The sequence below is a fragment of the Trichechus manatus genome, unplaced genomic scaffold, assembly GCF_000243295.1.
Source record: "Trichechus manatus latirostris isolate Lorelei unplaced genomic scaffold, TriManLat1.0 scaffold00085, whole genome shotgun sequence".
NCBI lineage: Eukaryota > Metazoa > Chordata > Mammalia > Sirenia > Trichechidae > Trichechus > Trichechus manatus.
In genome coordinates, this window is record NW_004444021.1 from 8343726 (window position 1) to 8370228 (window position 26503).

The window sequence follows — 26503 nt, forward strand, 5'->3', positions numbered from 1 at the left end:
CCGAAGGGGTGAGACCAGTGGAGTATCTTAGATGGCTGCTCACAGGCTTTTAAGACTCCAGATGCTACTCACCGAGGTAGAATGTAGAACATTGTCTTTATAAACTGTGTTATGCCAGTTGAGCTAGATGTTCCCTGAGACCATGGTCCCCACAGCCCTCCGCCCATAAGCTGGAATTTTTGAGTGATTGTTTCGCTGTAAATTATGACTAATTTATTTAGTTAAAATAGAGTAGTACCTTTGTCATGATCGTAGATTCAAACTAGGTATTTTGTTCTGTTTTATGGGGTTGGACTAAATGCTTCATTTTCCTCGTTTACTTCACTGGGTAAGATGACATGGATAGCACATGAGCTGTTTGATGTTGGGGCATAGCATCGTGATGTATGGAGCACATTCTAGAGCCTAATGTTTAGCAGTGAGGCTCTATAAAAGGTGGGCTTGAAGTATTTACACATTCCCTGGCTTTGTAAAAAGTGTATTGATAAAATGCAGTTAGAAACATTTCTGCATTAAGGAGGGAAAAAAAAACTCGTGTAAAAGCCTGAAGTCTACATTTGCCATCATCATCTGGGACTGATTTACTTACTCTGATTGAATGAATAAGCTGTTATTTATTGAACTTCATGGAGGTGAATGTTGGTTATGTAAGATTTAACTTTAAATTCAGTATTAGGAGTTTTTTCCTTACATATTCTTACATATTATAAAATTGATATAATTTATCTGTGCGGGCCTTAAAAGTTCTCTCAGCACCCACCCTTAACTCATAATAATCAGTCTAGATCACTTACTGACCCCTTCTTTTTGCAGTCATCTGTCGTCACTTTTATTCCATCCCCTATTCATAGTTATTATTCTTGGTGATTACAGTATTCATTTATATAATCTTCTGATACCTTAAACTTTTATTCATTTTGTTCACCATACTACTCATTTAGTACTCCCATCACCACTCTTGGCCATTACCTGTTATTGAAGTCATTTGTGATCTATTTTATACTTGCTGTTTTTCTACCACTACTTCCTATCATTCCAACTTAATTCCTCTAGTACTCTTTAGTTCTGCGACCCTTTGCCCCACTGTGACGTACATAGTCCATTGATCTTAAACCGTCTTTTCCATTGTTCTTTTTCCCCTTATATCTTTTTTCCCTTCCTTAACCAGTTTGCTTCATGGTTAATCACTGTTATCATAGTCTTGCATTTACCCTCAGTTTTTTTTTTTTCCTTTTCTAATCTCATTGTTCTTTCATGAAACTACAGCCCTGGTTATGTCTATCTATGTGTATACTAGTACAGCTAACTAAAAGGCATTGGAGAAAAATAAGACAAGCAAACTGACTGGTCTCATTTTAAATTCATGGCCATTAAACTGAAATAAAGGAGCCCTGGTGGCACAGTGGTTAAGTGCCAGCCTGCTAACCGAAAGGTTGGCAGTTTGAACCCACCAGCCTCTCCAGGGAGAAAGATGTGGCAGTCTGCTTCTGTAAAGATTTATAGCCTTGGAAACCCTGTGGGGCAGTTCTACTCTGTCCTATAGGGTTGCTGTAAGTTGGAATGGACTTGACAGCAGTGGGTGAGTTCAAGTGGGTTTATAATACCGCCCTCCGTCACACCATACTTTTCTAGTGCTTTTTCTCCCACTCCAGGATGACAATTTGAAATGCTCTTGAAACCTTCAAAATCTCCTCTACCATTCTTTTTTTTTTTTTTTAATTGTGCTTCAGTTGAAGGTTTACAGAACAAATAGTTTCTCATTAAACAGTACACGTATTGTTTTATGACATTGGTTAACAACGACATGTCAACCCTCTCCCTTTTTGACCTTTTTTTTCTGGGGGAGGGGTGAAAATATACATAGTCAAAGATACACCATTTCAAAAATTTCTACATGCACAGTTCAGTGACATCGACTCTGCTTTTCCAGTTGTGCTGCTATTCTCACTTTAGATGAAGGTTTACAGAACAAAATAGTTTCTCATTTAACAGTTAGTACACATGTTGCACTATGACAGTGGTTAACAACCCCACTGCACATCAACACTATCCTTACTCAACGTTGGGTTCCCTATCATCAGCTTTCCTGTCCCTTTCTGCCTTCTAGTCCTTGTCCCTGGACTGCTGTGCCTCATTAGTCCCGTTTTGTTTTATGGGGCTGTCCATTCCCTGGCTGAATGGTGAACCTCGGGAGTGACTTCACCACTGAGCTAAAAGCGTGTCTGGGGGGCCATACTCTCAGGGTTTCTCCAGTCTCTTTTAGGCCGGTAAATCTGGTCTTTTGTATGTGTGTGTTAGAATTTTGTTCTACATCCTTCTCCAGCTCTGTCTAGAACCCTCTGTTGTGATCCCAGTCAGAGCAGTCAGTGGTGGTAGCCAGGCACCATCCAGCTGTACTGGACTCAGTCTGGTGGAGACCTTGGTAGCTGTGGTCCATTAGTCCTTTGGACTAATCTTTTCCTTGTGTCCTGTTCTCTTCATTCTCCCTTGCTCCCGAAGGGGTGAGACCAGTGGAGTATCTTAGATGGCTGCTCACAGACTTTTAAGACCCCAGACGCTACTCACCAAGGTAGAATATAGAACATTGTCTTTATAAACTGTGTTATGCCAGTTGAGCTAGATGTTCCCTGAGACCATGGTCCCCACAGCCCTTTGCCCAGCAGTTCAGTCCCTGAGGGAGTTTGGATGTGTCTATGGAACTTCCATGACCTTTCCTTGTACAAGTTGTGCTGGTTTTCCCAGTATTGTGTACTCTCACCCTTCACCAAAGATACCATTTATTTATTGCCTATTTAGTATTTCCCCCCCCACCCCTCCCATCCCTGGTAACCAACAAAGATTGTTACTTTTTGTGTGGAAGCTTTTTCATGAGTTTTTACAATAGAGGTCTCATACAATATTTGTCCTTTTGTGATTGACTTATTTCACTCAGCATAATGTCCTCCAGTTTCATCCACGTTGTGAGATGCTTCACAGATTCGTTGTTCTTTAGTATTGCATAGTATTCTGTTGTGTGTATGTACCATAGTTTGTTTATCCATTCATCGGTTGATGGGCATCTAGGTTGTTTCCATGTTTTTCATATTGTGAACAGTGCTGCCATGAACATGGGTGTGCATATGTCTATTCGAGTGATGATTCTTATTTCTCTAGGATATATTCCTAGGAGTGGGATTGCCGGATCGTCTGGTATTTCTATTTCCTCCACCATTCTTATTCTGAACTGCTAACCTTGCTTCCTACTTTACTGGGAAAATCAAAGTAACCAGAATATAATTTCTGCAGGTTCTCCCCATAAATACCCATCCACCTGCATCTGTGTTTCTCATAGCTAAGGGCAGCCCTTCTGTTAACTAAATCCCATCCCCTTTTTCTGTTCAATTAATTGCTCCAGCAGATTTTTCCCCCTCTTATGAATCATCGTTTTTTCATTCTCTGCTGGATCTATTCCTATCAGTATTACAAACGTCCTGTTATTTCTTTTTTTGAATGAAAAGTCACTTTAGCCCACTATCTCATCCAATTTCTCTCCTTCCTTTTAGAGCAGAATACTTTGAAAGAATTGCCTGTACTTGTTTTCATTTCTTCTTCTCCCCATTCTTTCTTAAACCCACCCAGTCAGGCTTTTACTCCTGTCACTTCACCAAAACTGTTCTTCCCAGGTCTTTAGAGACTTTCTTGTTGCTAAACCCAATAGTCATTTTTTAGTTTTTGTATTACTTGATCAGTCAGTAAGGGGATATTTATCCTTGAGAAAGCATGCTCTAGGGTGGGTATTATTATCCAAGACTTATGACAATGTTTATCACTCCTCCCTGAAAATTTTTTTTTCCCAACTTGGATTCCAGGAAACAAATTCCTCTGGTTTTCTTCCTGCCTTTTTTTTTTTCCATTCTTTGTCAGCCTCTTACCAACTTGTCTTCATCTCTTCAACATCTAAATGTGAAGTGCCCTAGACCTCAGTCCTTAGACTGTTTTTTCCTGCTTTTATTCAGTTGAGCTCAATTCATGGTTTTAAATACTATCTCTATATGATGATTCTCAGATTTATTCCAGCCCAGGCTTCTCTAGATGTTTAGTAGGTATAAAATTCGAATAGTAGTAATAGTGTCAGAACCTTTCTAACAAGTTTGATCTGTATGTGGTGGAGGTCAGATATACCTCCACTCTCCAATCATTTTTAGCAGTTCTGACATCAGCCGTCTCTCCGCACAGCACTTTGTCCACCTCTTCTGGGTTTGATAATCCATTGCAGTGGTCACACAGAACTCATGAACTCTGCTTACTGTTACGTGAGTTATTAAGGAAGTAACAGGCTACAAGTCAGGATTGTGAAGCATGTAGGTAAAGTCTCCCTTTTTCAGTGCAAGACAGTGCTGTCAGCTTTTCTTGGCCATTCAGCCCTCCTCTTGGCTCCCCAGGACAGGCTTCTCTTGGCCCTGCAATCTGTCAGTATTGACTCTGCCAAAGAGCCCCTTCTAGGCTTGTTGCCACCATCTCTGCTGCTGGATCCCTTCTGGGCCTCTTACTGTCTTCGGTGTTACAACTCTTGACCCGTGTTACAGCTCTATTAGGAGATTCCTTGCCTCCTCTCTCTGCTTCTTCTCTCCTCTTTCTTCTCTCCTCTTCCTTCTCTCTTGCTGCTTTTTCTGCTTCTTACTGTCTGAAAAACTCACGTGGGTCTGACTGCATATATACACATCTCCTTGTCAATTTCAAGGCATGGCCCCTCATAGTGGGGGAGTCACAAACAGCAATCCCTTTTTGGTAGGTCACAGACACTTCATTTGCGTAGTAGCTGTAGTCACCTCATTTACATAGTTTATTGACCAATCGCTGCAAGGTTCGTACCAATCACAGGGCAAGCTACAGACCAGAACCAGCCAAAAAGTATCAAACCACAAGTTGTTCACAGCTTACCCAGGAAATGTCAGTCAACCTGGACAAAAGTAACAAACCTTCTAGGGTAGGAAACTAGGGCAAAGGTAACTCCTTGGGGTTTAGGGGAAAAAACTCTCAAGCGGTTTTTCCAGAGAGCCAAGGAAAAGGGCCACAAAAAGGAACTCATTTCACCACAGTAGGTATCTCAAGCTAATGTGTTTAAAACTGAGCTTCTGAAACTTTATAAATTCATAAACTTGTTTCTTCAACAATCTTCCCCATTTCATTAATGGCACGTCCACCCTTCTAGTAGCTCAAATTAAAAAAAAAATTTAACTCTTCAATTACTCTATCACTAGAATATATATAGGATGTGAACTACTTCTCACCACCCTGACTTAACCTTCACCCTAGTCCAAGTCACCATCTCTTGTCTGGAGTACTGCATTAGCCTCCTAATTGATCCCACTCCAGCACTTGTCCCTCTTCAGTCTGTTTTCCCTTTGGCTGTCAGAGTGGTCCTGTTAAATTAAAAATCAGATTATATCAGTCCTCTACTCAGAATCTTACAGTGGCTTCCCCTCTCTGAGTAAAAGCCAGAGTCTTTACAGTGGTCTATAAGGCCTCACACAATCTCTTTGGTGTTCTTGTTCTGTCTGCTCTAGCCATACTGGCCTCCTTGCCATTTCCACGAATATGCCAGACATGCCCCCCATCTCAGAGTCTTTGCATTTGGCTTTCATTTTTCTTGAAATGCTTTCCCCCAAGATACCTGCATGGCTGGGTTCCTTCCTCACTATGTTCCAAGTCTTGGTCACTTTTCTTGGCCTCCTATCTAAAATTTCATACAACCTCCACTACTCTCAACACATTCCCTTACCTGTTTTATTTTTTCTCCTTAGTACTTATCACCGTATAGCATATCTTGTTCATTTTGTGTCTTCCCCACTAGAAAGAATACAAGCTCCATGAAGTGAGGCTTTTTGTTTTGTGTTTTTTTTCCTCACTGCTGTATCCCCAGTACCCGAAGTCTTGCCTAGTATGTAATACGTACACAATAAATATGTTTAACAAATGAATATACATGTGGGAATGTATTGGCAAGGAGTGTGCTAAGAAATGATCGCTTTTTTCAGTAGATGTTTTTAGATTAGTTAGAACCTACCATTATTCTGGAGATGAATTTTTTCTTTTCTTGAAGTTTCAGAGAATGATCAGAGCTTTGAGGTGACCATGACTGCAACCACAGAGGTGGCAGATGATGAGATTACTGAAGGAACTGTGACACAGATCCAGGTATAGTAAGTCTTTTCATTGAGCACAGGATGGTTAATCTTTCACACAAAGATTAGGTGATAATGATGAGAACATGTTTCCTCTGACATAAAAAAACAAAAAATTAAGGTAAGACTTATTACTTGGTTCAGGTTTCTAGTACCCACATACATAGCAGTGTCAGAACTGTAGTGGTAGATTTTTTTTTTAAAAAAGCCAATCCGTGTAGTGTTAAACAAGAGATGATGCATATGTTCCTTGTCTACATGTAGTGATCTCACTTGAGCTGTTAGGTAACTTTAAGTTTTATCTTACCAGTAATAGTAATACATGATATTGGTTGGAAGATAAAGCTTCTTAAGGTAAATTTTACCAGACGGTTATAGTCTATAGCAACTGATTCAGAAAGGCTACTACACACATTCTGTGTTCTTATAGGAATGAAAGCTAGTCATTTCAAATAGATTTTAAATTATAACAGTTGTAGTTATGGTAGTACTGTTTCTTTTGGTGCTTGTATGACTGGATACATTTTTACTGCATGTTAAGAAGTTGGTTAGTAGTCAGGGCTTGCTGTTTTCCTGTTATGTAACCTTATATAATTGTCTCAAACAGTAGCTAAGTTACTTCTGCCAAAAGTAATCAGAATTTTTGCTCTCTTAAATAACGTGAAGCTTAAATCTGTTCTATTTATAAATTTATGTTTGACTGTTACGTCTTTATTTTTCAGTAGCTTGTCCTTTTTGCTTCATCTCTTCGTTTAATAAAATAGTAGACAATAGAGACATTGTACCATTATTTATTTATTTCATGAAAAATCACAGTGACCCTTCGGTTATAAAGTATAATAGTTACAAGCTGATATATGATATCAAAGACTAGGGACATCTCAGGTGTATGCACTGTGGAGACATTTTGCAATAAGGAGCTTCAGAGGGATTCCAGAATCACAGGGTAACCAGAGGAGTGAGTCTCTGATGTGGCTCAGAAAGCTTTGGGCTGGGCTGAAGATCTCATCATCTCCCACTTGGATTCCAGTAGGTGATTTGGAAAGGAATTAATTTTCCAGGCCCCCTGAAGCAATAGAACATATCCTTCTTTCAAAATGGGGTTTGTCAAAATTATTCTAGATTCAAAGACTATGTAGTCTCACTTCTGCTTTTTAGTTTTCAGCACAGTAAAAATAAACTGTATACATTTGTGTGATTTGGTTTACAACCTCATTTTTGTAAGATTGAGCAGTGATGATGTTCTTATTACAAGACAAATTACAGGGTTATTTTAGTTATTGCCAAAGAGTTAATGAGTTAGAATTATTTATTATTTAGCCCCTTGGTTTATTACCACCATTTAAGTGAATGAAAAACTTCTAATATTTCTGATGTTTGTTTAATAAAATAAAAATTAGGTTGTGAATGAAAGTTAGCTCAGTTGAAAGTTCAGAAATAGCCTGTTTCCTGCTGTGTCCTTGAATGTCATACCAGTTACAGCTGTTTAATAGAATTTAATGGTTAATGTATCATCTTTTTCCAGTGATGGACACTAGCTTAAAAAATAATTTGAACCTAAAAGAATTTCCTAGTATGTACAGTCCTTTATGGTTGCAGTAGGTTTATTGTGGGTTGAATATTTGTCTTTAGGTTTCTAAACCTGTGTATATTATAGACATGAAACCCTGCAACCAGCTGTCAAAGATTTAATTTAAAAAACAACAGCATACTAAATAAGGTGTAAGTAACTGTAAGAGATTAATGAGCAAAAGAGTTGTCTTAGTTGTTTAGTGCTGCTGTAACAAATACCACAGGTGGACGGCTTTACCAAGCAGAAGTTTATTCTCTCAAAATTTAGGAGGCTATATGTCCGAATTTAGGGTGCCAGCTCCAGGGGAAGGCTTTTTCTCTCTGTTGGTTCTGGGGGAAGGTCCTTCTCATCTGTTTTCCCCTGATCTAGGAGCTTCTCAGCACAGGGACCCTGGATCCAAAGGACTCACTCTGCTCCTGGCTCTTCTTGTTTGTTGGTAATGAGGTCCTTCTCCTCTCTGCTCAGTTCTCTCTTTTGTATCTCAAAAGAGATTGACTCAAGATATAACCTAATCCTGTAGATTGAATCCTGCCTCATTAACATCATAGAGGTTAGGATTTACAACACATAGGATAATCAGATTAGATCACAAAATGGTAGGCAACCACACAGTACTTGGAATCATGGCCAAGTTCAAACTTGTTTTTGTGGGGGACACAATTCAGTCCATAACAGGAGTTGTCGTGGATTGAATTGTGTCCTCCAAAAATGTGTCAGTTTGGGTAGACCATGATTCCCAGTATTGTGGTAGTTGTCCTCCATTTTGTGATCTGATTATCCTCCATTTTGTGATGTAAATCCTAGCCTCTGTGCCTGTGGTTATGGTCCCATTTGAGAGTGAGCTGTTCCTTAGTTAATGAGACAAGATTAGGTCATGTTAATAAGGATTAGGTTATGTTTGTTATGTTAAAGAGGCAAGATTAGGGTGGGATGTATCTTGAGTCACTGCCCTATAAGAGATGAAAGCAGAGAGGGAAGGACCTCATTACCATCAAGAAAGAAGGAATGTAGGTCCCAGAGATGTTGAAAGGAAACAAGGGCCTTCCCCCAGAGCTGAGAGAGAGAAAGGCTTCCCCTAGAGGTGGTACACTGAATTCAGACTTCTACTCTCCTGAACTGTGAGAGACTAAATTTCTGTTCATTAAAGCCATCCAGTTGTGGTATTTCTGCTATAGCAGCACTAAATAACTAAGACAGGAGTTAATGATGAGGGTAAAATATTGTAAACCTTAATTAATATTTCTATTCTAAGTATAAATAGGTACTCTAAGGTACCTAAATCTGCTATACTCATTAAACACATCTTTTATTGACAGCATTGAATATTTCATTTGATGATTATTTACATGTTTCATTTTCTGTGACTTAAGCAATCATGATAACTCTCCATCAGGAAAATTTGAGTCATAAGGCATTGTTTGCCCAAAGATAGCAGTTAATCAGCATGACAGACTCATTTCTAAGATTCGTAGAGTGGACTTTGCTATATTTAGATTCACTTTAGAAATTGCAATTTAATTCTCTTAATCAACTGATTCATTTTAGAGCAGATCATCTAAGGAGAACATTTTCTACATCACAGTTCTTAAAAGTGGGTATTGTATGTGTCTCAGTTATCTAATACTGCTGTAACAGAAATACCACAGGTGGGTGGCTTTAACAAACAGAAATTTATTATCTCAAAGTTTAGGAAGTTAGAAGCCTGAATTCAGTGCACCTGCTCTAGGGGAAGGCTTTCTCTCTCTGTCCGCTCTGGAAGAAGGTCTTCATCTCTTTTCAGCTTCTATTCCTAGGTTCCTTGGTGATCAAGTGTCCTGTATCTTCCCCTCCATTTGTGCTTGCTTGCTCAGTCTGCTCTTTTATATCTGAAAAGAGGTTAATATAAGATACGCTATACTGCCTCATTAACATAACAAAGACAACCCATTCTCAGGTGGGATTATAACCACAGACACAGAGGTTAGGATTTACAACACATATTTTTGGAGGACCCCGTTCAATCCATAACAGTATGTATCAAGGTTTTCAATAGCTGTCTGTTACCCTTTACTGATTTATAATAGCTCAAAACTCAAATGATTTTCAAGTAGATCTCTTAGGACTTCAAATCTTAACGAATTGTGATCTTCAGAATATAAGGAGTCATAGACATCATCTAGTGTCTCAATTCTCAGGTTTCTAAAGGCTTCTTGACCTTAAAAAAAGTCTAAAAAATATAAATGTAAGGTTATAAAACTTTTCAGACTTGTTGGCAGTGATTTCTAGCTTTTTACTCATGGATTTAAAAAAAACTTGTATTTGAGATACCAACTGTATTACCACAGATATAAAAATAGATGACAATAAAAATATGGTTCTTCTCATTGTGCTTTGGCTGTCAAAAGTGAGATGGGTTTCAATTCCAGTTTCGATTTCTGCTTATTCAAGAAGTAGTCCAGTCTTTCTTAGGACTTACCTCCAGCCAGTAATACAACTTAGTAGTTTATCCAGTCTGAGGCTGGACTGGGGTGAATGGTCAGTAGGCATACGGCTGTTCCCTTATCCAGGCTCATACCTGAGATAGTAGCACTGTTGCCATGTCTTTTTTTCTTACTGTAGCTCTCTTTAGGCTAAGACTAACTTCATTAAAAGAAGTTTTGTTCCTATACAATTTATTAGATGAGGTATGTCCGTAACTGAAAATATTATATACCAGCTGATGTTCGCACAAATGTGACTATACTAAAAACCACTAAATTGTACTTTGAAAGGGTGAATTTTTTGGCATGTGAATTTTATGTCAATAAAGACTATTTTTAGCTGCAACAGTAACATAAGTATCATGAAGTTCTTTTAGAGGAAGATACCTTCATAAGACTAGGAATCAACTCCAGAGGGCAGGCGAAAACAAATCCAGTAAACAATAAGCGGACCGTGATTTTCTACACAGTAATGTCTTCTGGTTTAGCCTGTTACTTCTTTTAGTTTACCAAGGGATTACATTACAGATGACTATACATAATTTAGACAGCAAACTACCTTTGAGGATATTAGCCAGTCATAACACTGAACCCTAGCATTTCCGTTATCTTACCTGGAACTGATTACAATTGTGTGAGCTTGTTTTACATATACATATACAAATGGTTTTGGATTTCCTATATTGATTTAAATACTTAATGAAATTTTTAAGCCAATATTCTGTAAAATTGAAGCCACCAGTACAAAATTACTTGCTTAAATGAAGATCATATTTTTTTATGCACATAATTTTTTTATACTGTCATAATATTAACAGCAATAAAATATTTGTCTCTGTATGTTGAATGTATTTTGATTATAAAAATTGAATTCCATATTACTGTATTATAGTGTTAACAGTGCTTAGCATTACAAACAAAAAATAATCAGGTTTGAGTATTCAGTCAAGCTGGTATTATATACTTTTACCTTTCCAAGATTCTACAGAATGAGCAACTAGATGAAATATCTCCCTTGGGTAATGAAGAAGTTTCAGCAGTTAGCCAAGCATGGTTTACAACTAAAGAAGATAAAGATTCTCTCACTAACAAAGGTATAGTATACTGTGAATTTTAGTGTGAGAATATAATGCGGATAGAAAGGATTTGTAGTTGTCAGGATTCTGATTTGGACCCTCATCCTTGTGATTGAGTAGTCTTTGAGCTTTTCTATATTGAATTAAATTTAGCTGTGAATGAGACCATGAAACCAACATTTGGTTTACAGTAACTATTGTTTTTCTTCTGTAAAGTAGATTTTGTCTGGTTAATGTGTCAACTTTTAAATAGTCCCTCCTGATGACATGTCCAGAATAACGTGAGACTCGCTATCCTTGCTTCTAAGGAGCATTCAAGCTGTACTTCTTCTGAGACAGACTTGTTCATTCTTCTGGCAGTCCAAGGTGTATTCAATATTATTTGCTAACACCATAATTCAAATGTTTCAGTTCCTCTTCTGTCTTCCTTTTTCATTTGTCCAGCTTTCCCATGAATATAAGGCGATCGAAAGTACCATGTCTTGGGTCAGGCACACCTTAGTCCTTAACGTGACATCTTTGCTTTTTAACACTTTAAAGAGGTCTCTTGCAGCAGATTTGCCAAATGCTGTATGTCATTTCATTTCTCAACTGCTTCTTCCATGGGAATTGACTGTGGATCCAAATAAAATGAAATCCACGACAACTTCAGTATTTTCTTTGTTTTTCGTGATGTTACTTATTGATCCAGTTGTCAATTGTGAAGATTTTTGTTTTCTTTATGTCGAAGCTTAATCCATACTGAAGGCTGTAGCCTTTGATCTTCATCAGTAAGTGCTTCAAGTCCTCTTCGCTTTGAGCAAGCAAAGTTGTGTCATCTGCATATCTCAGGTTCACGAGTCTTCCTCCATAGTCCAGATAGTCTGGCTCCAAGTAGTCCAGCTTCTTGGATTATTTGCTCAGCATACACATTGAATAAGTATGGTGAAAGGATACAAGTTTGTTGCACACCTTTCCTGATTTTAAACCGCTCGTATCTCCCTGTTCTGGTCAAACAACTGCCTCTTGTTCTGTGTACAGGTTGCTCATGAACACAATTAAGTGTTCTGGAATTCCCGTTCTTCACAGTGTTAAATCCATAATTTGTTACAATGCACACAGTCAAATGCCTTTACATAGTCAATAAAACACAGGTAAACATCTTTCTGGTATTGTCTGCTTTTAGCCTAGATCCATCTGACATCAGCAGTGATGTCGTCTTCTGAATCCGGCTGAATTTCTGGGAGTTACCTGTCAGTGTACCGTGCAACCGTTTTTGAACTATGATCAGCAGAACTTTACTGGTGTATGATATTAATGATATCGTTCGGTAATTTCCGCATTCTGTTGCATCACCTTTCTTTGGAATGAGCACAAATACAGATCTCTTCCAGTCAGTATGCCAGGTAACTGTTTTCCAGATTTCTTGGCATAGATGAGTGAGCACTTCTGCATTGCAGCCATTTGTTGAAACATCTCAGCTGGTATTCTGTCAGTTCCTAGAGCCTTGTTTTTCTCCAGTTCTTCAGTACAGCTTGGACATCTTCCTTAAGTACCATCAGTTCTTGATCATGTGCTCCCTCCTGAAACGGTTGAACATCTGCCAATTCTTTTTGGTACAGTGACCGTGTGTATTCCTTACATCTTTTAATGCTTCCTGTGTTGTTCAATATTTTGCCCATAGAATCCTTCAGTATTGCAACTCAAGGCTTGAATTTTTTCTTCAATTTTCTTTCAGCTTAAGAAATGCTGTGTATTCTTCCTTTTTGGTTTTCTAACTCCAGGTCTTTCACATTTCATTATAATACTTTACTTTGTCTTCTCAAGCCACGCTTTGAAATCTTTTCAGCTCTTTTACATGATCATTTTTTCCATTTGCTTTAGCTACTCTAGCGGCATTCAAGAGCAAGTTTTAGAGTCTGTTCTGATTTCCATTTTGGTCTTTTCTGTCTTTTTAATGACCTTTTGCTGTCTTCATGCATGATGTCCTTGATGTCATCCCACAACTTGTCTGGTCTTCAGTCATTAGTGTTCAGTGTGTCAACTCTGTTCCTGAGATGGTCTCTAAATTCAAGTGGGATATACTCAAGGTCATACTTTGGCTCTTATGGGCTTTTTTAAATTTTCTTCAGCTTCAGCTTGAATTTGGATAGGAGCAATTGATGGTCTGTTCCTTGGTCAGCGCCTGGTGTTGTTCTGACTGATGATATTGAGCATCTCCATCATCTCCTTCCACAGTTGTAGTTGATTGGATTCCTTCGTATTCTGTCCAGTGAGGTCCATGTGTATAGTCACCGTTTATGTTGTTGAAAAATGGTATTTGCAATGAATAAGTTGCTGATCTTGCAAAATTCTGTCCTGTGATCTCTGACTTCGTTTCTATCACCAAGGCCATATTTTCCCACTACTGATCCTTCTTGTTTGCAACTTCTGTGTTCCAGTCCCCAGTAATTATCAGTGCATCTTGATTCCATGTTTTATCAATTTCAGACTGCAGAAGTTGGTTAAAATCTTGACTTTCTTCACCTTTGGCATTAGTGGTTGGTGTGTAATTTGAATAATAGTCGTATTGACTGGTCTTTCTTGCAGGCGTATGGATGTTATCCTATCACTGGCAGTGTTGTACTTCAGGATAGATCTTGAAATTTTTTTTGATGATGATGAATATGACGCCATTCCTCTTCAATTTCTCATTCCCGACATAGTAGACCATATGATTATCTGATTCAAAATGGCCAATAACAGTCCATTTCCGCTTACTAATGCCTAGCATATCGATCTTTATGTGTTCCATCTCACTTTTAACGACTTTCAGTTTTCCTAGGTTAATACTTAGTACATTCCATGTTCTGATTATTAATAGATGTTTGTAGCTGTTCTTCTCATTTTGAGCTGTGCCACCTCAGCAAATGAAGGTCTCGAAAGCTTTACTCCATCCAGGTTATTAAGGTTGACTCTACTTTGAGGAGGCAGCTCATCCTCAGTTGTATTTTGAGTGCCTTCTAACCTGAGGGGCTCATCTTCCAGCATGCTATCAGACAACATTCTGCAGCTATTCATGAGGTTTTCACTGGCCAGTTTTTTCAGAAGTAGATTGCCAGATCTTTCTTCCTAGTGTGTCTTAGTCTGGAAGCTCTGCTGAAACCTGTCTGCCATGGGTGACCCTGCTGGTTTTTGAAATGCTGGTGACATAGCTTCCAGCATCACAGTGACATGCAAGCCGCCACAGTTCGACAAATAAAAAACAATATAGTTGCTACTTATGGGAGCAGGAAGGCAAGCCTTTGGACACTTTTCAGGGGTCAGCTATCTTTGGTTGTGATAAACAGAGGCCTAAAGTAGTATAGTGTGAATGGATTGCTGTAGAAGCTGTTGTGAGAAAAGTGGGAATTTGTATTCATGCCACTCTGAAGTAAGGAAATAAAACATAAGTACATTGAATCTTTTCAACTACTGTCCAGTAGAATGCTCTTAAGAATATATTATTCACTTGATGTCTGATATGTTTAGCTTGCTCTAGAATCTCTTTTGTATATTTCCTTTGCCCATAAAACTTATTTTTTTATGGGGAAAATGTTTAAGTCTCTTTTTAGCAGTGCTGTACTTTGAAGGAAACCCTGGTGGTGTAGTGGTTAAGAGTTACAGCTGCTAAACAAAAGGTCAGCAGTTCGAATCCACCAGGCGCTCCTTGGAAACCCTATGAGGCAGTTCTACTCTGTCCTATAGGGTCGCTATGAGCCGGAGTCAACTCGACAGCATAGGGGTTTTTTGGGGTATACTGTTGAAAGGATAAGAGAGGAAGTAATATGTTTTTAATCCTTTAATTACCATATCTTTATTTAGTAGGGTCAAATGTAGTTTTACTTAAAAATCAGAGGTTACAAAGTGAGTTTACCTCGGGAGCTTTCAGATTTCAGATGAATGAGAAATTAGTTACGTTTTATTCTTACAGATAATTCAATCACAAAGCAAATCTTTAGTGTTTTATTCCTGTTAAGGAATAACAGTTTCTATAACGTTGTCTTCTCTTAAAGGACATAAATGGAAGCAGGGGATGTGGTCCAAGGAAGAAATTGATATTTTGATGAGCAATATTGAACGCTATTTGAAGGTATTTTATGGCATATTTTTGTATTTCACTGATTTGTTCACTGCCAGTTGCAAAAATACCAAAACAGCATATTGTATATACTTATTACTGGGAGTTTTTCTTTTGCAATGGTACATTGGTTAATATGTTGTAGCTTAATAATTCTAAGTTATATGGTTATAATTTAGTAATATTTTAAAACAGATTTTGCATTCTCAGTCTAAAATAGCTTTATTGCTTTAGTTTACCACTCTGAAGTTTAGACAAAACCTTAATAGCCTTTCAGAATCTATAATCTTAATAGACTTGAAAAGCCCTGTCAGTCTCTTTAATGGAGTCAGATTCAAATAGTACATGTTTGAAATGTAGTCGGGGAGTACAGTATTTATTTAACCGTTCTCCTGTTGTTTGGTATTTACATTGTTTCCAGTTCCTCACTATTGCAAATATACTGCTGCCAAGTCCACATTCTTAAGCTTAATTTTAAACTGCACCCTTTCCAAGCTGGGCTTTGTAAACTATGAAGGGTTAAAAACTTTCTTTGTTAATGAATAAAGATTCTTCTCATCAAGTTCATTGTTTTAAGAGAAACAGAAATTCAGTGGCCATTGAAAATTTATTCAGAATTCTATCCATTGTCACATACTTTAAGTAAAACTGTAAAAATGCTATGGGTTTAGATAAGGCATTATCAAGTGTTAAGAATACTGTTCTTGAGAATTAAGAAGCTGGTTTCTTGTCTAGGGGGTTGGAGTAGATGATCTCCAAGGATCCTTCCAACTTTATGATTAAAGGGCAGGAACATGACTAGAATTCAAGACCTTTTAGATGACCATTTCAGTGGACCAGGTGAGAGGTGGTAAGGACTTACACTACAGTGATGGAAACAGAATTGGCAGGGAAGGGACAGATAAGCAAGTAGTTTGTAAGGAAGCCTGGTGACTGGATGTTGGGGAAGAAAGAAAAGGAAGAGTTGGAATAACAAGAATTTTTATTTTGAGTGATTGGTTGAATGATGATAGGATTGGCAAAAATAGGAAATGTCCAAAAGATGCACTGATCTTGGAAAAAGATTATTTGTTTGATTTTGAGTTTTGACCATGGTTTTTATGATATGGTGCTCTTCTAAAAACGTCTTAGAGCCATTTTTAAACTTTAGAAAGCTTCAGTTATTTAAACATCATATATTCCGTATTTTGGGTAAAAGGGTAAATGGAAGTAACTGTCACAAGCCAAAAAAAAAAAAGTCACCTTGCAACAAGCTGTCTTGCGTAAAGGTGCTCAGTAAATATTTAGGTTTGATCATTTGCAGAATTGAAACTGCTTATAAACTAAATAACTTTAGAAAAGATTCTAAAACTTTATACAGTGACTTTCATATGTTCAAAAGAGTGTATAAAATGTATGCCAATGTAATTTCACCTGTTTTTTAAATTTATATAAATTAGTTAATTCTGAGTTTTTCTGTAACTTCTTTTGCTCAACATTATGATTTTGAGATCCATCTCCTGTTGATTTGTTTAGCTGTATTTCATTGTACAGATATACCACAAGTTATCCATTCCATAGTTAATAGTCATCTTGGTTCTTTTTAGTTTTTTGCTATTAATTTGTACAAATCTGGTGGATGTGCAGTGATATCTCATTATGGTTTTAATTTATATTTCTGATTATATGTTTTTATATGTTTATTGACCATTTGTATTTTCTGTTTGAAATTCCTGTTTGTGTCATTTGTCAGTTTTTCTTTGGAGCTTTTTGTCTTTTTCTTAAAAATTTATGGACCTTCTTAATGTATGCAGTTTAGCAGTTACTTGCTACACGTCTTTTCCCAGTTCAGTGGCCTGTCTTTTTCTTCTCTTTAGGTTTTGTTTGATAAACAAAGATTCTTAATTTTATGTTTTGCACAATTAAGAAATTCTCCCTTGCACTAAGAGCATAGGATATTCTCTTATATTTTGTGAAGATAGTATCTTAATGAAAGTTTTATAATTTTGCCTTTCACACTGGTATTTTTTCCCCCTGTAGGGTGTGAGAGGTGGTTTAAATTGTTTCTTTTTCTGTGTGGATAACAGTTGTCCCAGCATTATTTATGGAATGTAATTTTTTTCTTCCAATCAACAGTATCCATTCTGTTCTAAATCCAGCTTCCACAGATTTGTTCCTAGACTTTATAATTTGTTCCCAGGTTTTATTCCTTGAACCCTGGACCAGCATAGCGGTGTCTTCAGAAGTCCCAGTATCTGATGGGGGGCACATCATCTTCATGAATGTCCTGGCTTTTCTTGGCCCTTTCTCTTCTGTGATAAATTCAGAATTCACTTGCAGAGAATAAAATCCCTGTTGGGATTTTGATTGAGATTGCACTGAATCTGTACATGAATTTGGGGAGAACTAACACCTTTACTATATTTCTATTGAAGAACATGGTATACAGTTCTCCATTTTAGTTAGCTTCTTCTTTTTATCTTTTGATAAAATTTTATACTTTTTTCCATAAAATACGTGTATAACTTGCCTGAGACTTGTTTCTAATTCTTCTAATTTTGATGGTATTGTAAATGATAACTCTTTAAAATTACATTGTATGAGTTTTATATAGAAATGTGGATGACTTTTATATATTGATTTTGTATCCAGCAACCTTGCTAAATGGTCCTTTTTAAATCAAATAATTTTTTCATAGATGTTTGAGTTTTCTGTATTGTATCATCTGCAAATGATTCTTCTTTTCCCATCTTTATACTTTTCATACATTTTTCTTTTATCAGGTTAAGGTAGCTTCTTCCTCTTCTCCTGATTTGCTAAGAGTCTTATCATGCATGAATGTTGAATTTTACGACTACTTTTTCTACATCTGTTGAGATTTTACAATTTTTTTTGTAAACATACTTATGTGATTAATTACATTAATCTTTTTTCTGAAATTAACACAAATTTGTATTCCTGGGATAAGCTCACTTTTTGCAGTAATCTATTAACTTTTTTATATATTGCTGGGCTTAATGTGCTAAAATATTTTTAGGACTTTCAGATTTATGTGAATAAATGAGCTTGGCCTAAAAATTGCTTTCTGAAACTGCCCTCGTCTAGTTTTGCTGTTGAGCTTATGCTAGCCTGATACAATGAGTGGGAAAGTGTCCCTACTTGTTCTTTACTCCTAGAATAGTTTACAGTCAGAATTAGATGTCTCTGGACTGTTTAGCAGGACTTACCTGTAAAGTCATCTGGACCTCGTGTTTTCTCTATAAAAAGATTGACTGATAACATTTTCTTAATGGTCTGTGCCTGTTAGATTTTCTCTCCTTTTCCTGAGTCAGCTTTGGTAAGTTGACTTTTTCTAGGAATTTATTCATTTTATCTAAGTTTTCAAATTTAATGCCATAAAATTATTCATAATATTCTTTTACTATTTAATCTCTGCAGCATCTCTAGTTATGCATATCACTTTTCATTTCTAATTTTTATTAGTCTTAATGGATCTTTTCAGAGAACCAACTTTTGACTTCAAATATCCTTTCTATTTGATTACTGATTCCATTAATTTGTTCTTACGGTTTTCTTTCTTTTACTTTCATTAGGTTTATTTTTTAATTTTTTATAATTTTAAAAAGAGTGGACAGAACGTTAATTTATTGAATTTGATACAGTTTTTTGGGGAACATTTAAGTATCACTGTAATTACCTCTTGCAACATTTTAAAGTTTATATTTGACTTTTATTAATGAATTAGAAATATATTATTTTTCTTAATGCCATTGATGTTATAATTTTTTAAAAAAAGAACTTTAAAAGTACACTATATATCCATATGCATTTTATCAGAAATCCCTAAATCAAAGAAATGTAATCCATTTAGGCACGTGGAATAAAAGATGCTACAGAAATCATCTTTGAGATGTCAAAAGACGAAAGAAAAGATTTCTACAGGACTATAGCATGGGGTCTGAACCGGCCTTTGTTTGCAGTTTATAGAAGAGTGCTTCGCATGTATGATGACAGAAACCATGTGGGAAAGTATGAAAACTCGTAATGCTGCATGTTTTCATGGAATTAGGGGAAATTTTTATGGAACTGTCAAATTGTTTTTAATAGAGTTGTGATCAAAGCCTTAGAGTCAGCTATGAATTACTGTTGAGTTCATATTTTTATCTTATCCTCCAGGTCCATGTTATGAATCTGGTGTAACCTCAGTATACTAAGGCCTCTTTTAGAATTTAGAATCTAAACTTCCTTATATTGGTTAGGTTTAAGACCTAGTTTATTTAAGATGTCATGGTCTGCTTTGTCGTAAAGTAACATTATAAAAAGTATAGTAGTGCTTAAGATTTAGGAAGTGTGAAAAGAATGCTAAATTGCTAAGTTTATTGTAACATTTCCTTTTCATTTTATAGTAAAGCATTTCTTGGATCAGTGATTTTTTTTTCCTTAATAAAATCAGAGTGGAAAATAAGTACATCTCTGGAAACAATGCATGAAATTCCATTATAGGTACCATTTATGGAAAGGCATCATTAAGATTTTGCAATGCATTATGTGGCGTTACTTAATATTCTTAATTCCTCTTCACGAATTTTAGTTGGAGTAGTATGGCTGAGTAGATATTGTCAAGTTACTGGTGCTGCTTTTCCTGTAGCTTCATCAGCCTGCTAACGAGTGCACATTTAAAGTCTGAAGGGAATTAAATTATGTTTTTATAGCATTGGAAAAAGAGGAATGAAGGACAAAGTGGAGCGTGAATGACTTGCTGACTTTTCATAAGACTTACATGCAGCACAAATGGTTACAAAGTGAAGCAGCCTTTCAAAATTATTAAATGTGCATTCTTAAAAAGAATGTTTCATTGGCTGTGTTGAGTACTTGCTCACTGAAGAAAGGGTCTGTAAGCTAGAGCGACAGTTTGTCAGATGCCCATGGTAGTATGGTAAAGAAAGTGATGGGAATTTTAATTTTTTCAGTGCTTTGAGAGAATTTACCATAGGAAATTTTCTTTTTAGCTCTGTTATGATACCTATGATTTTAAAGTACCCTAACCTCATTTTGAAAGAAGGAAGAGTTAGGCAGCACAAAAGCAAATACATTTGTTTTAAATGTTGAATTTTCGTAGAGAAAATTGTATAGTGCTTACCTTTACAATGACTAAATCTATTTGCTGTTGTATTTTTTTTTTTAAATAGAAGCTTTGATTTTTAATTTTTATTAATCCATTTTAAAATTATATTGGCTACTTTAAAAATATCAATTTGCTGAGTGACTTTTGGCTTTGTAAGTGAAATATTGATTTTTATTAAAATTTTTAGCATTCCTTATTCTAATTTGTCTTTTTGAAAATTTCTCTAAATTTCTAGGTATACACCTGAAGAAATTGAAAAGCTCAAGGAGTAAGTTTTAAATTTTTTCATTAATTCTGGATATTTTTTTTTTAAGTTTTACTTTGAAAATTTCAAGAGATTTCTGATGGACTGGTGTAATTTAATCCTACTATTTATTAGGCATAATTGACTGTCTGTCATAAAAGGAGCTTATTGGATCCATACCTGCACAGAATAGCCATCCCTAATACATAAGTTTAATCTCCTCCTATTTGTCAGTTACTATATTCTTCCTCAGACCTTTAAAATGGGTTCCAGAAGAGATTAAGTGGTCATTTTTGGTGGCCTGAAGGCTAAACTGGGGAAACATGTACCAGGACTAGAGCCAGGGCTATGCTACATGGTGTCATTTAGAATGGTGACTTAGCAAATGTTTCACTGAATATCTGGGCTGACTTATCTCCTTGTAAAGGCTGTTGAATCTCGGGAGATACAGTTCTGCTTCATTGAGTTAGGTCCATAAAGCATGGTTTAATGGATTGTGTGGATCATGAAAAAAATTGAAGGTAGATCTTGTTTATTATGATAAGGACCTGTGAAACTTGTTCAGATGTCTGAAGAAAAGCTGGTTAGCGCGCTCAAAAGGGAAAAATCAGGGGCTTGCCTGGGAGATTGTGTCATTAACCTGAGGGGAAATATGGTCTTTTTTGAACACATATCCAAGTTATTTATTTCTTCTCTGACCCAGGAAAAAGGCAATTGCTGCCTGTTTTTTTTCACCCACAGACAACTGTGGACCCCAAAAAAGGCCACACTTTCAAACTTTGGCTCTCAAAGTATTGCTGCCCACAACTTCCAAACCAGTCAAATGGGAAGAAGAAGAATGAAGAATAAATGATGAAATTAGAAGGGAGAAAACAGTTGAACCAAATGCTGATTGGCAGACTCTTGTTTTAGGCTCCGGATAAAGCATGGCAATGACTGGGCAACAATAGGGGCGGCGCTAGGAAGAAGTGCGTCTTCGGTCAAAGATCGGTGCCGACTGATGAAGGATACTTGCAACACAGGTACTGTGAGTGCTCCTGGTGGTACTTTCTTATCAGCATTTGAGCCTCCTGCCCATTCAGATAGCTGCTTTCTGTTATAGAAAGAAATATTATTTTGTTTTCAAGTCTTACTTTTTCTTGAAACTTAATAGGCCCAACTAATCTTTCATTATTGTGCTTTTGCATAAGATGGCATTATTCACAGGGTCACAACATCTCAGTTCCAACAGGGTTTAGGTCTAGCATGTTTCAGTTTAATAGCAGTTCAGAACTGTTCCAGTAGGAAAGTATTTTTAAGGCACACATAGAGGAAGTAATTTTAATTCAGGCCCATTCATTTAATGGTAGCTTTTCAATTCATGTTTATGAAAAACTTTAGTTCTAGGCAGGTCCTAACTTAGAAGCTGTGTTCCAAAGGCCTGTATGTATTTTGCATATTCCAAACTCAGTATATTTTTGTATAGAAAAGATTTTATTATTGATATTTCAGTCCCTAGGGCAGACCACAAATGCCTGTGAAACTCTAATGTACATAAATGTACTGTTGATACTGTTAAATATAACCTTCGTGACCAATAATGTATTTAGGATCTGTAACTGTCAATTAACCCTTTCTGGGCCTCAGTTTGCTCTGAAAAATTAAGAGGTTCAAACAGAGGATCTCTTAGTTCTATTTTAGCCCTGATGTTCTATGAAGCATCCACACTGTATGCTCAGTCTTGCAGTAAGAAAAATAATTCTCAAGTTTAGCTTGGGTTTATGGGAATATATCTTCTACCCACCCCCCCAACTCTGTTAACATGGAATCAGGAATATTTCCTGCTTAGTCCCTCCACCATCATTTCTACCTGCAAAGCGGTGAGAACATAAATCCCCCCAAGTCTGCTATTCTGTGACATGGTCAGCTTAATAAATGACATAGAATGGGAGCTTTAGATTAGGATGAACCCAGAGGTTGATGTAAGATATTCTGAGTATGTAACTCCTCTTGTTACAATAATTTGGAAGAATGCTGGGCCATTCCCCTATGGCCCGCTTGATGGGGAATGGCCCAGCATTCTTCCAAAATACACTAACGAGTAGTTCTGTACTTACAGCATCTTACATCAACCTCTGGGTTCATCCTAATCTAATGCCCCCATCGTGTTTCATTTATTAAGCTGGCCTTAACACTTGAATGCTGCCTGCTTGCTTTCCATGTTGCTACATACTGATTCTGGTTGGGAGTTCTCTCTTGTGTACCTCACCATGAAATAGCACAGTCCCAGAGCTTTCCCTTCCTTTCATATTCTACTAGACGAGCAGAACTTAGTCTTGAATCCTCAGGATCCAGAACTGTGCCTAGCATGTAGTAGACATCCAGCAGATATTTGTTGAATGAATGAATAAATCCCTGAAGCAAGCACATAGTCTTTTATACATTTTTTAGAAGTTTTTAGCTATCAATAACAATGGAAACAGACGTGGAGAATCCTTTCTGATTTTCTGCTCAAGTGCCTTAAGAAAAAGACAAAGAGGAGCATTTGCTGCTATTAGTGGGTTTATGGGCTCAGAGAGACTTGGAATAAAAATATGTATGAATACCAGTCTCATGCTTTACTGGTATTTTATCATGGTAGCTCAGACTTGCGATAGTAGGGAAAGGAGAAGGTATAAACTTAGTGTTTCCTAAGATGGGTGGGAGCCTGTGTTACTCCACCTTGTCCTTTATTATGCATTCCTATAAATAGTGACATCTATTTGACTCCCTCTACTTCTGCAGAGCAGGGAGTCTTAGGTGTAAGGAAAATGCATGAGTTTCTGTGTCCTCCAAGCCATCAATAAAGCTTTCTCTCACTTAGCTGTTTATATATAAAGGACTCTGTGTAACTTAAAGGTACATAATTCTTTCCAGTTATGTTTTGGGTATTTTTCTTTGCTTGAAAGAGTCAGTCATTGCTTTCTATTAGGGTTTTATGTTTTCTTTTGTACTAAGAGCCTTACTAGGCTAGTGAAATGCAACTGTCATTGCATTTCTCACCACAGGGTCATTCAAAAATAAACTCTTGGTACTACTGTATACTTCTGTCAGTTCTTAGAAATGTAGGGCTGAATTTGATTTGCAAAAGGAGAAGGTAGCATTGGTAGTCTGGATGATTTCCTTCTTTCAGGGAAGTGGACAGAAGAGGAAGAAAAGAGACTTGCAGAGGTGGTTCATGAATTGACAAGCACTGAGCCAGGTGACATAGTCACACAAGGTGTGTCTTGGGCAGCTGTGGCTGAACGAGTGGGTACCCGCTCAGAAAAGCAGTGTCGTTCTAAATGGCTCAACTACCTGAACTGGAAACAAAGTGGGGGTACTGAGTGGACCAAGGAAGATGAAATCAATCTCATCGTCAGGTTTGTGTCTTAAATTTTTTAACGACAAAAGCTGCTTAATTGCTGTGAATGTCTTGATTGACTTTCCTCTAGATCTCCCTAGATTCCTAATGTCTGAAAAACATCCTTTCCATAGACAGACATTGTTTACAATCCTAAGTATTTCATATTGAGCTCTTTTTGTTTTGTGTTTGTTCCTTTTTAGTGGATTTAGTGCTCGTGCAAAGTACCAGATTGAAGGCGTGGAGACTGAAGTCCTCTCTATATCCACAGAACAGGTACGGCACAGGCAGCGGCAGTGCAGCTTTTCCACTGTCCCACCAATGTGCCTCAATCCTAGCCTAGGGGGAACATGTTTAGGGTAAGAGGGTTATTCAGTCTCCAAGCCCTTCAATCCATGGCTACTATGCTAAGACTGCCAGGAAGGGGGCTCAGTCTAGCTACCCCACCCTTTCCAACTAGACCAAACCATATACTTCCATTTCATATAAATCCAAAGATGGCTTTAAGATAATAACCACAAGCTTATTTTTCAAATCAGTTGATTTAACCATTAAAGCTCAGTGACTCAGATGGGCAAAAATACCAGCAAGAAATTATTTAAGACACTGAATAGAAGCTGGCATTGTGGCTACTCCCTACTGAAAATCAAAGTCATCATGACAGTTAAAACTAGAAAACAGGTAGACTTCTAAAACCCCAAATTTACTTGTGCTACTGAATTGGTTATTTTGGTTGCTGCTGGAATGTATTTTGGGTTTTTTTATTGTTGTTACCATTTTGGTTTGAATTTTGTTTTTAACATAGGTTGTTTCAACTAGTCATCTTTATAAATAGTTCATTTGTAAATATTTTTGTTCATTTTATAAATGGAAAAGCTCACATCCCGGAAATAACTGACTCAGTAAAGGCCACACTATGAAACATTGCAGAACACTCTACAATTAAACCTCTTCTTATCCTATGCTAACCTTCAGCTCTATTCCCTTTCCTTGACAGTGCTTCACCTGATTCTAACCATTTACAGTTCAGCCCATTGATTGTATCTTAAAAGGCTGTTGCTGGTGTTATTAACTCTTAGCTCTGGAAGCAGGTCTGCATTCCTGGAATCCTTTCCTAAGCAACTTAACAATAGCATCTTGTTGGCATAACCTGCCAGTTCCCTTTATAGCCAGTGCTATTATTTGTAGTCAGAGGAGGGTTATTATGGTGAAATAAATCAACATCTAACAGATGCATATTTTGTAACCTGTAGGATAGCAGAGCTTGATGTAGCTGATGAGAATGACATAAACTGGGATCTCCTAGCTGAGGGATGGAGCAGTGTCCGTTCACCACAATGGCTTCGAAGTAAATGGTGGACCATCAAAAGGCAGATTGCAAACCATAAGGATGTTTCGTTCCCTGGTAATGTATTATCTGCTTTTTAAGTCCTTCACTTCTCTTAGCATACTTACTCCTCAGGAGTTAGATGTTGGAAGTTCTTTACCGCAGCTAAAGAGATACCAAAGTAGATTTTTCCCTTAAAGCTCTGTCCTATTTCTTTGGGTAACTGTCTTTTTGTTCCCTAGAGAAGAGATGATGTGATTTGTAATTCCCAAAGCACCTAAGATGGAAATAAACACATTTACACACATTCTTATGCCCCCACATAAACTGTGAAGAGGAAATTAATTTTACATACATATTCTTATTCTGTACAAAGGTGTATTTTTTGAAAACTTATGTTTAAATCCATTTTATGAGTGGAAAAATAACTGGGTTTATTATTTAATGAAATTCTGTGGTGATTTATTTTGTAGAACAAAGACTGTGTGTCTTCCCAGTCTTACTTGTTTTGTAAGTCCAGAGATTCTACATTGTATTTGCTTACAGTGAGGCATAGCATACTTTCACTTCATTACCTGTTTTGCACTTCTAGGCACTAAACTAAGTTGCACAGTCTGTTTAATTTAGGTTATCAAATTCATTCCCTTTATTATAATGCTCTCAGTTCCATTACTCCAAAGGAAAATAAGCACCAAGGAACTTTACCTTAATGAAAATGTGGTGTTTTAAAATAAAACGTTCGGTTTATAAATTTATAAATATGATGTTAGAACCAGAAAAGTGAATGAATACTAATGTGACATGAACCTACCTAGATCGCAGCATCAACTGAGAGGAATAGCGCAGCTTATCATGAATAGTAGACTAGGGCAAAGTCTAGAGTTAGCCTCTCTATGCAGGAACTTGATGTGGTTGCATGTTACTATTTGGAAAAGATCATCTGCTATCTCTGGAGTTGTGAGGAGACCCACAGCCAGCTGATTAAGCTACTTAGAGTTGCCAGTATTCTTAAATGATAAGAATTTTATCAAGAAGCTTAGGACATAGAAAATGTCTTATTTCCATGTTCTTCACAATGTCTATTTTTTCCATGCATTATAAATCTCAGCAAGAACAA

General features: G+C 36.9%; 1 protein-coding gene across 5 annotated transcripts in view; it reads left to right on the plus strand.

The window, feature by feature from the left end:
- Positions 1-26503, plus strand: part of DMTF1 (cyclin D binding myb like transcription factor 1) — a 52737-nt gene that overhangs the window by 17815 nt on the left and 8419 nt on the right. For all 5 annotated transcript variants that reach the window (XM_004381482.2, XM_023736048.1, XM_023736046.1 and 2 more), the window contains 8 exons: positions 6083-6177; positions 11176-11290; positions 15286-15362; positions 19201-19358; positions 20690-20722; positions 21611-21720; positions 23850-24078; positions 25313-25464. In XM_004381482.2, coding sequence (XP_004381539.1) covers positions 6083-6177; positions 11176-11290; positions 15286-15362; positions 19201-19358; positions 20690-20722; positions 21611-21720; positions 23850-24078; positions 25313-25464 — 969 coding nt within the window. The remainder of the gene's footprint in view (positions 1-6082; positions 6178-11175; positions 11291-15285; positions 15363-19200; positions 19359-20689; positions 20723-21610; positions 21721-23849; positions 24079-25312; positions 25465-26503) is intronic.